Source organism: Astyanax mexicanus, chromosome 8 (genome assembly GCF_023375975.1).
Source record: "Astyanax mexicanus isolate ESR-SI-001 chromosome 8, AstMex3_surface, whole genome shotgun sequence".
Classification (NCBI taxonomy): domain Eukaryota; kingdom Metazoa; phylum Chordata; class Actinopteri; order Characiformes; family Acestrorhamphidae; genus Astyanax; species Astyanax mexicanus.
This window is the reverse complement of record NC_064415.1, coordinates 32,178,880-32,190,732: the sequence shown is the minus strand read 5'-3', so window position 1 is coordinate 32,190,732 and position 11,853 is coordinate 32,178,880. Positions and strand designations below refer to the sequence as shown.

Here is an 11,853-nt window from a genome sequence, read left to right as displayed (position 1 = left end):
ATGATCAGAATCTGATAGGCCTACCTTTGTTGACGTTGAAATGCTGCGGACATTCCTACATATGTCATTTTTTATAATTCAACCTAAATGAAAACTCTTTTCTAGATATTTACATCAAGTCTTGACTTTTTTGGCCTCTCGCAAGGTTAGTGACATTTCAGTTTGGAGGGCCACAAGATTTTTTTTTATTATAATACAAATTTACACTTTTTTTATTTACGGGAAAATAATAATATGGGAGGATGTCAGGAAAGAGGGGTAAAATACGGTAGTTTTCCAGGCAAAAGGGGAGACTTTTATGCTCTTAACACTAACCTCCATTGGACTTATTCCAGCTAAAAAATTTAGTCAGGCATTCTACAGCACACCTAGATCAGCAGGGTTTGAGGGCCTTGCTCAGAGGCCGAACAGCAAAAGATTTACTAATCTATTTATCAAACCCACAACCCAGTTATTGATGATCCAGCACTTTTACCACTCCCCACTAAACATTAGACGTCTTATGGACGTGAAGATCATGTCTATATTGCGTCGGTCGGTCCAAGACCAATTCTGTACGTCTACACGACGTGCAAACTAGGTCCGCTATTTGGACGTCTAACTATGACCCCACTTGGACGTCAATATGCAGTTAAACATTTGAACGTCGGACTAGGTCACTTTTTTGGACGTCATGGGGACGTCTAATACAGGTGCAGGAAATTAACATTATTTAAGAATATATTTATTTTTAAATGTATGTCAACATTGTTGTTATCAATATTGTTAATCACTATGAATATAGATTATTTATGATTAAGCATCATTTATTTCTAATTATTTATTTGAGTATTATATTTTTTATCTATTTAATTAATTAATGAATGTAGGTATTTATTTACGTATGTTTTTATTTTTATTTGGAAATGCAATTTATGTGGAAAATTGTTAAGTTGATTTCAACCAGTCAACGCTACTCTGATTTGCTGAGACCGCACGTCATCATAAACTCCACTCTGATATGCCGAGGCAAAACACGCTAAACATTTTTTGGCTGCTGCAGTAGCTCAGCTCAGCTCAGCTCATTCAGTTCAGCTCGCTCAGCTCAGCTCCGCTCCGGACCGGACTCAGCTGCCAAGCTATAAGGTAAGACGATATGTATAAGTTAATGTATTTGTAGTGTTAGTTGTTTTAGCTCTGTGGTCTTAAATCATCTGAACCTGCTGGCGTTGCCTCTCTTCCCAGGCAGTTAGCTAACTAGCTAGCTAGCTAACGATAGCTAAACAGTGGCCATAGTTAAAATGGAATTGGAATTACTTTTGAGAACGACCATAATGCAAATAATATTTACTGTAACCGAAGCTTTAACGTAGAAGCATTGTCCGGTCATTAAGTCAATGCACTAACCAGAGCTAGGCTGATAAGCCAATCTAAGCTAAATCAAAGAACCGTCTTTGGCTAAATTCGCTAAGCTAGCCTTAAGTTATATAAGTTTGTGGCACCCACAATTAACCTAGGCAACTGGGGGCAATATCAAGTGCATTTTGAATAGCCTGAAGAAGTAAGTTTATGTTAATATTACATAAATAAGGCCATTTAAAATAGTTTGTTGTGGGAAAACATTTATTAAAATAGCTTAATATGATGTGTGAGAATTAAAACGGCACGATAATTCTCGTCAGGTGTTAAATGTGTATTCCCGCCTTTAGCTTAGCGTTAGCTTATCATTAGCTTAGCGTTAGCTAAGCCATAGCATGAAGAAGTAAGTTTATGTGAATATTACATAAATAAGGCAATTTAAAATAGTTTGTTGTGGGAACAAAAAATAATTAAAATAGCTTAATATGATGTGTGAGAATTAAAACAGCACGATAATTCTCGTCAGGTGTTAAATGTGTATTCCCGCCGTTAGCTTAGCGTTAGCTAAGCCATAGTGTGAAGAAGTAAGTTTATGTTAATATTACATAAATAAGGCAATTTAAAATAGTTTGTTGTGGGAAAAAAAATATATTAAAATAGCTTAATATGATGTGTGATAATTAAAACGGCAAGATAATTCTCGTCAGGTGTTAAATGTGTATTCCCGCCTTTAGCTTAGCGTTAGCTTAGCGTTAGCTTAGCGTTAGCTAAGCCATAGCATGAAGAAGTAAGTTTATGTGAATATTACATAAATAAGGCAATTTAAAATAGTTTGTTGTGGGAAAAAAATAATTAAAATAGCTTAATATGATGTGTGAGAATTAAAACAGCACGATAATTCTCGTCAGGTGTTAAATGTGTATTCCCGCCGTTAGCTTAGCGTTAGCTAAGCCATAGTGTGAAGAAGTAAGTTTATGTGAATATTACATAAATAAGGCAATTTAAAATAGTTTGTTGTGGGAAAAAAAATAATTAAACTAGCTTAATATGATGTGTGAGAATTAAAACGGCACGATAATTCTCGTCAGGTGTTAAATGTGTATTCCCGCCTTTAGCTTAGCGTTAGCTTATCGTTAGCTTAGCGTTAGCTAAGCCATAGCATGAAGAAGTAAGTTTATGTGAATATTACATAAATAAGGCAATTTAAAATAGTTTGTTGTGGGAAAAAAATAATTAAAATAGCTTAATATGATGTGTGAGAATTAAAACAGCACGATAATTCTCGTCAGGTGTTAAATGTGTATTCCCGCCATTAGCTTAGCGTTAGCTAAGCCATAGTGTGAAGAAGTAAGTTTATGTGAATATTACATAAATAAGGCAATTTAAAATAGTTTGTTGTGGGACAAAAATAAATGGCCATCTTCAACATTTTCTGAGATTTCTAATTTGTCTTTTTCTACTTGTGCAGATGGAGTCATGAAATGTGACGGGACAGCCACCGAGGACTTCATACTTCGGAGCATCTCAAACATGCACCACAAAGACGTGGAGGACACAGCGCTGTCTCTCAGGACCTAGAATCTTAATGAAAGTATAATGATGTTAAGGGAAGGTGTAATGGAAAGGTGTGATAGTGTTGAGGGAAGGTGTAATGTTAAAGGTGTAATAGTGTTGAGGGAAGGTGTAATAGTGTTGAGGGAAGGGGTAATGTTAAAGGTGTAATAGTGTTGAGGGAAGGGGTAATGTTAAAGGTGTAATAGTGTTAAGGGAAGGTATAATATTGTTAAGGGAAGGTGTAATGCAGGGGTCTCAAACTCATTTTTGCCGAGGGCCACATTGACATATTGGCTGTCCTCTGAGGGCCAGATGTAATATAAAATGAATGTAATTACTCCTTAATGTTAAATAACTCTCAATATACTATTTATTCAATCAAATATTACAGTTGCATGGAAAAATTTTGCTTGTTGCTCTATTAACATAAATCCTTTTAATTTGTCATGTTATGAAATCCAAAAACTCCATCAATCAAGAACCAAACTAGTCAAGTGAATAGAAATTACATCAAGTACAAGTTATATTAACTTTGATCAAAACGTTTGATACTGAAATAAGGCTTAATAAATATAAAATCAAAAATTGTGAGCTGTGACAGATTTAGCATTTCCTCAGATTTAGCAGTTCCTCATCCAACCACTAGTCGGAGCTGCAGCTGCAGCACCACAAGCCCGCAGTCTTTGCTTAGTCAGAGCTACAGCCCAGCCACGGGCTACAGGACTCAGCTGAGCCAGTCTGGAGCGTTTTGAAATTTTTTAAGTTCTTCTGTGTATGAAATAAAATAACCCCACTAACCGGATAATACAGCTCTCTACAGTTCATCTTTCAGCCCAAGCAGCTAACAGCAGCAGTTTAGAGCAGCGTCACGGAGGCACTGCTGGGATTACATTATAAACAGGACAGTTAGCGCGCTGCTAACCTCAGGATGTTTATAACTACGGAGTTTAGTGGACACACCGGCTGCAAGGTTAGACTGTTGAAGGCTACTGAAGACTACTAAAGCAGGCAACGCAGCGTAAGCAAAAAAAAAAAAAAAAAAAACACACACACACACCAAAATACAAGTTAAGATAAAATATGAAAACGAACATAATAAAGCATAAATAATTAAATTGAATTGCGGGCCAGATGTATGTTTATTTTGTTAACCCGTGAGGGGCCGTATGAAACCGCGTGGGCCGGTACTTTGAGACCCCTGGTGTAATGTAAAGGTGTAATAGTGTTGAGGGAAGGTATAATATTGTTAAGGGAAGGTGTAATGTTAAAGGTGTAATAGTTTTGAGGGAAGGTATAATATTGTTAAGGGAAGGTGTAATGTAAAGCTGTAATAGTTTTAAGGGAAGGTAAATGTTTAGTGAAATTGTTATGGTGTGAATCTAAGGTGTATGTTATGTTGATGTAAAATAAAGGCATTAACCCCAAATGAGATTTACTCATTATGTTTATTATTATATTAATGTTTCCCCAAACAGAAAGGGTCAATTTAAAATCAACAGTGGTAAGATGGGGGTAATTAATTTATCCCTTGCTTTTACTGGTTCTTTGCAGGTTGACATGTTTTGGAAAAAGTGAGAGGGTTGAAATTCAATTTATTTGTAAAGCATATTGTGTATAACTAACGTGCATAACTAGTTCCAGAAGGTTGTGAACCTGTTCCAGTAATTGTTTGGCTTAGCTTTGTATGCGTTTCCAGTTAACTGCTGAAGCTGGAACAATGGAACAGTTGCCACCGTCTGAAATGGCACTACAGTTATGCAGGGAGCCTCAAAGTAGTTGGTCTATAAAAACGTATACATGTAAATTTCGAAATTTAGAAAAGACGTCCACAACGACTTAATTTAAACTAGAATTAGCCCTTATCCGGAGGTGTGGGGGACGTCAATACTGGACGTGCAGAAGACGTCAGAAAAAAGACGTCGTCTGGCGTCACAGTCTGCACCTTCAGGAGACCAAAATTGGACGTGCAAAAATGACCTAGAAAAGACGTCGTTTCAACGTCTCTTTGTTTAGTGGGTCAGCCACCACTGCCAATTTCTATGTGGCCTATTATTGAATTATTAATCAAAATAACTTGTGTATTTACTCATAATAACATGATGTTGGATGTTTTTAGTAACTCCTCAAGAGTTCTTCAGTAAAATAAATGTTATTTGAACACCACTGAAACCATTATTAATTATTAAATGCTTCTTTACCTGGTTTAAGGGTTAAGCTACTTTGTTGAGAGTGTACTATGAACATAATATATAAGTCTGGCTGGTGTGGAGTAAGAAAGGGAAGTTGGACCCACGAGTTTTCTAGTTTTGAAGTTTTACTCTTTTGATGTGGTTGGAAGCTTCAGTAGTCACTTGTCCACCTTCTGCTGCAGTGTGTAAGTCATCTACTCAGTGGTTCTTGGTAAACGTACACATGCAAATACGGGAAATAGTTCAGAGAAAGCGAGTGATAATGTGTTAGCAGAGAAGTGTTGTTGTCTTTAAAGGAAAGAACACAATATAATTACATAAAATGACTTTTAATAAAGTGCCAGTTGTCTTCTGATGCAAACAGGGGTTATGGAGGCATGATTAGTCTTTTTAACTAGTCAAACAGTTATTCAAAAAAAGTTTTTTAAAAATCCAAAAAAAGCTTTTTTTTTTTTTTTTTTTACTTTTTAGTGCTGATTGACCACAGTCACTTAAAGGGCCCTGTCTTACACCCTGCACTAGGCATGTCAAAATGCTTATTGCCATCTTACACTCTGTCAACTATCTATTTTCATGCCTTGCGGCCACGTCGTTGACAATTATCTGAGTTTCTGAATAAATCTACACTGATTGGTGTAGTGCTCTGGAAGTGAGATGTGTTCAGGTACATTTTTGGTGTGTGGTGCGAAATACAGTTGCACCACTGACAGATTTAAACCCAGACAACAGTTAAGAGTCAGCTGCCCAATCCTATCTCAGCCATGCAGGAGCGGTGTGTGCACTGTGCGCCTCAGCGCTCGTACACCCTCACTTGTTTCACACATACACACACGGACACGCTGCAGCAAACCTGCAAATCCAGGTTTTATATCAACAATAAACAGAATAAAGAATAAAATAACATTACTTTTCTACATACTCCAGTGAGCATGAAGGCAAGGTAAAACTCTCTCAGAGGTGGAGGAGGTAGTAACCAGGGCTCACAAGTACCTTGTACTGTTACATGTACTGTCACATGTACTATCAAAGCTAATATATAAGGGGAAACCCATCCTCCTCTGGTCAGACAACTATTAAAAATTTATGTTAAAAAGTCATTATACATCTACATGTGTCTAATATAGCAGTTTGAATATCTAGTAAGAGTTTGTATAAACTGATCTATGATAGGTGACGAAGATGCCTGACTTCCAGAAACTTCCATCAGTTTGGCTGAACAGGTGACAAGAGAATCTGAGTGTCAAACTTAAATAATAAAATTGTAATTTGTTCTTTTGAAGAAGAATTTAAAAATGGTCAGTGTGGCAGGGCTCACTCCATTGTGCCAGTGTGGTCAGGTGCTGCATTTATTTGATCTTTACAATAAACACACACACAATACATTCATTTTTCAAACATTTATCAGTGTCAGGCCAGACAGGAGGGCAGTCAGTACCTCTGAGGATGGTAGAGAGATGGAATTAGTTTTGACTGGATTTATGTAGCACAGAGAAAATGTTATATTAACAGAGTATCGAGATCTACACCACACGCTGCATCTGCAAAGTCACCAGCATTGTGGAAGACCCCACCCATCCCTCACACGGACTCTTCGCTCTGATGCCGTCCGGCAGAAGATACTGGAGCGTCTGAGCCCCCACTACCAGACACTGAAACAGCTTCTTCCACCAGGCAGTCAGACTCCTCAACACACAGAGACAGAGCTGAACCCCACTCCACCATCTAACACCCAACACACTCACACAGAACTGAACTGTACCCCCCCTCCACTCTTCACACACACACAAACACGCACACACACACACACTAGAACTGAAACATCTCTATCCCTATCAGCAATATTTGCTGCTTCATTCCAAAAAACTATAAACTCTCTACCTCAGTAACTGCTGTGACCATATATGTCCTATATGTTACACATCTCTGCAACTTATCCTCACTTTGCATATTTCATTATAACGTATCGGTACTGCACTGTCCTGTCTGTTAGACTGTCTCATCTGCTGTATTTATTGTAGTGTTATAGTTTTATGTTGCACTGTGTTGGTTTCGGAGGATGGTAGTTTCATTACACTGTGTACCTGTACTCAGATATAATGACAATAAAAGCCTCTTGACTCTTACTAATGACTCAGGCAGATCTGAATAAAACAGCCTAACTATAGGAAGAGAGCCAGAAGGTAACATAGACACGGAGGCATCAAAAACACTGGCATTCACCTATTCCACCGTCAGCAAACCTGAGTGATCTCATGCAGTGTGCAGGACAACAACACCAGAATCTCAGTCTACCAGCATTTATGGTTCCAAAAAAAAATCCAATTTGCCAAATTACATTTTAAATAAGCCCAAAGAAGAAGGCTGTGGTTCTGTTTTGTTTTTTTCTTTTGGCATGAAAAAGCTTTAAAATGCATTTCTGGATTACATGGAGAATTGTGTTGCGAGATAATGCTTTCTGGAAGTGTTTCTGATACTATGGAGTGATTTCTAGTACAGAATCAGGTCTGTTTTTTTAATGCAGTGCCATCTGAGGGCCTGAAGATCACTAGCATCCAGTATTAAACTGTCAGTATTGCCCTTTGCTTAGAGGTATGTACTGTAAAAGGGTGAGATATCCAAAGTCTTCACAATTTTACTTTGAGGAACATTTTTCTGAAATTATCCCATACCTTTTAGACAGTTTGTCACCGACTGCTTAACCTCTGACCATTGTTGCTTCTGAGGGATTTTACCTCTTTAAAATGGTAAAAAAAAAACATCCCTAACCAAAATGTTAGGTCTTTAAATGTATGTAACATGTTTGTTTGTGTGCATATAGGCATATAGGTTGTCTTATTTTGCTCAGTTTCTGATGTTCAGAGTCATTGGCCAGCATAAGTAGCATTTGAAATTATAGTATTATAATATTGGTAATAATGTTTTTTTATAGTTGTATAATATTCAAACCATGCTAACATGTGCTAACCTGGTTTTTTTCTACTGTTAATGCTTGTTTAATTCTGTTGTTAGTCTTTTTTCGCTTTGGCCAAACCCAGTTTATAACCCAGCCCAAATTATTTCCATATTAAATTTTAAACTTATGCCCATTGGTGGGGGGCAGCTTCAACATCCTGTAATTTAAGCCAATCGGCTGTCAGCATGGACCTATAAAACTGCTTGGGTAGAAAGAGAAACACTCATTAGTTACGCATTGAGGATCCTTCAAACGGACCTTTAAAATTTGTAAGTAAGCTTGCAGAAAGAACTCAACTCTCAATTGACTGGAATGCATGTAATTTCTCATAGAATATTATATAAATTATGTACAATAGTGTTTATATAGTGTAAACAGAATGCGTTTTCTTCTTCTTTTTTTCAGGAGAAAAATCATTTTGAAGAGTTTTGCAATGATTGGGATTTGTGTAACTCTTTTACTCTCAACAGCACTGGGTAGGACATTATTTATTCATTAATTTATTAATTTTGAAATTATTGAGTAATATTTACAAATAAACCTTTATTTTAACAAAAAAAAAGCGGTACCACTTTAAAATAAGACTAAGGGTTTATAATTAGTTTATTAATGGTTACTAATTAGGTTGTAAATGCCTTAAAAATCATTAATAATCAGTTATAACACATATGTAGAAAGGGCAACAGTATAGATGGCTGTGGATTCACTATTTGGCAAAAAACAGGTCATTGTTGCCCTTTCTACATATGTGTTAAAACTGATTATTAATGATTTTTAAGGAATTTACAACTTAATTAGTAACCATTAATTAACTAATTGTAAACCATTTATAAACCCTTTATAAAGGTAATCTTATTTTAAAGTGGTACCAAAAAAGCTACATTTATTTTGTTGTTGTTGTTGTTTAGGTGCTGCTTTAACGATAGACATTGTTTCTCTGAATGGGAATCATTATGTTCCGTATGGAGGAAATATCAGTCTGAACTGCATTTTCTCATCATCTACTGCTTCAACAGCTGCATGGCTCCAACAAACTCCAGGAAAAAAGCCTCTCCTCATTGCCTCGGGTTATCACTTCAACCCAGTTTTATATCATAATGGTTTTGATAAGAGTAATCGCTTTATTGCACTGAGAGAAACAAACAGTTTTACTCTGAATATCTCAAATGCAGAACCATCAGATTCAGCTACGTATTACTGTGCAGTTATTCATTATACAGATGTTGCTGTAGGAGACTGGAAAGTTTCAGTTGTTAAAGGTTAGTGCTATATATTAAAAAAGTTTATCTATTTTGAGACAGTGGACTTTTTCATGTTACAAAACTGTTTCTTTTGTATTGTTTAGATGCACCTTCAAGTCTCTACACTGTTCTCCAGTCTCCCGTATCAGATCCAGTTCAACTGGGAGGAGATACAACTCTGCAGTGTTCAATACTCACAGATAACTCTGCAGGAGATCACAGTGTGTACTGGTTCAGACACGGATCAGGAGAATCTGATCCAGGAATCATCTTCACTCATGGAAACAGGAGTGATCAGTGTAAGAAAAGCTCTGAGACTGTTTCTCCTACACAGAGCTGTATCTACAAACTCCCCAAGAACAACCTCAGCCTCTCTGATGCTGGAACTTACTACTGTGCTGTAGCTGCATGTGGACACATCATCTTTGGAAAAGGAACCAAACTGGACTTTGAAGGTAAGAAAATCTATTTTTAATAATAAAAAATGAGCCCAACAATCTTTTTTTTTTTCTCAAAATACAACTAGAAGAAAAAAAAGCTCTTTCAGTGAGTAACTATAAAGCCGCAGTGTCAAAATAATATATATATTTTTTTTATTTGGAGATTTTTTTAAACACAACATGTTACAATTAAAATTACTTAAAATTAAATTACAATAGTAAATAAATGACCCAGCTAAGGGTAATTGGAAAATTTTTGCTGCTCATTTTTATTTTGTTCTCATGTTTAGAATGTATATATTTTTGGTTTTGTGCTGCATCACAATCACAATTTTTTAGTTATGTTTTCTAATTATTACAGATAATGGTGTTTTGGTCCAAATCATTCTTGTTCTGGCAACAACAACCACCATATCCACGGTCATGGTTCTGCTTCTGTGCGTAAAATTACACGGCAGTCATCAAAAAGGTAGGATGTTTTAATCAAAACTGTTAATATGTCCAATATATAAAAATAGAGCCCACTTTTTAATAAATATGTCTAATAACTGTTTAGTTAGACATTGATAATTACAGTAATAACAATGTAACTACTGGTGAAGTATGCATTGTTTCAGATGTATTACAGTTGTGAAGGTTAAATAATTATAGGTTAAACAATTGTCAATGTCAATTTTGACTTGTGTGTAATAAGGTGAGTGAATTTTTCATGTCAGCGTGTTAAAAAAATGTATGTGTAATATATTGTGCGTATAAACTTCTGTTTCTAAATTGGATTGTTTTTGAATAATAAGAGTCATAATTCAGATTTTATCACAGGAATGTGGAGAAAATATTCCATGTCTAACTGACACTGATATCCATGTGTAATTACAGAACCTGTACAACTGTAATCCTTCTGTAACAATGCATAATTTAACATTAATTATAATGTTATTACATAGATTGTTAATGTGTAACTACACAGTTATTAGCGACACTTATTATAAAGTGGAACCAAAATATATTTTACAAAAGTTTGGGCCACCCATGTAAAATGTGTTTTTTCAGTGTTCAGTTTATACTACTTCTAATTTCTATACTATTTATTCTCTTAATTTCTAATCTTAAAGTAGGGTTATACATACTATGTTAAATTACAAAAAAAAAAAAAAAAAAAAACACATTGGGAAACTGTATCTTAAAGTGTTTTTTTCTTTACTTAATTTTATTTAGAAAATCAACAAAATCTTTTGATTGAACAAAAACGTCAGGAAACTTCTTACAAATGTTTCAATTATGCAAAAATGCAAGTTTGAGTAATTTATTTATTTTTAATATTCCTCTACAGAATTTGAAATTAAGGAAAAACAGGTTATTATTATTATTGTTTTTTTTTTTTGCGAACTAAAGCTAGAAAATCAAATTTTGCTCAGTTAGTTATTAGTGACACCCGTTAAGTACCTTTGTCTTTTCTTTTTTTTTTGCAGGTTGAAGTGTTGAAATTTGCTGTAGCGGGTTTTACCGAAAAAACAGCTGAGATTACAGACTCTGAAGTGCACTCCCATGTCATTTATTACTGACTTTACTAAATTACTAAAGCTTGAAGTGAGGAATATCCAGTGTTGGGTAATATAGGACTTTAGTCAATCTGGAAAATGTTATTACACAAACGAAGTACTTGTAATCAGTGGTGGCAGGTAACATAACTTTTCAGCACGTCGTAACTGTGCTTAAATATGTACTGTAATGTTTTATACGTAACTTAATCACATTTTCTAAACAGACATATTACTTTTACATGTAAATTACGCTGTTTTTTGATCATACAGTTTCTAAGCAGGCAGATGTTACTGCTGTTATTGCATCTGTTTCGAGTTGTGTCCATTAGTAATGCCAAAAAATAAAACATTTTTATGAGAAATCATGAACTTAGAAGCCATTTTTAAATAAATGCTTTTTTTTTTTTTTTTTTTACTTTATAATACTTTTAGTATCATGAATGTTTATATTTTACTTAAGTGAATAAAAAGAAACTTTTACTTACATACATTCTCTCTGGAGTAGTTGTATTTTTACTTTGTAAAATCAGATCTGAAAAAATGATGAAAAAATGACAAGCCCCAAATAACAAATTCACTCTCTTTCTGACTTACACT

General features: G+C 35.2%; 1 gene segment (V, D, J or C); it reads left to right on the top strand.

Moving 5' to 3' along the window:
• Positions 1-5,735: 5,735 nt before the first annotated feature.
• LOC103033475 (Ig kappa chain V region K29-213-like) lies at positions 5,736-11,610 on the top strand. The segment is given in 4 exon segments: positions 5,736-5,745; positions 9,380-9,730; positions 10,077-10,184; positions 11,185-11,610. Coding segments are annotated over 4 exon segments (474 nt in total).
• The last annotated feature ends 243 nt before the right edge of the window (positions 11,611-11,853 follow it).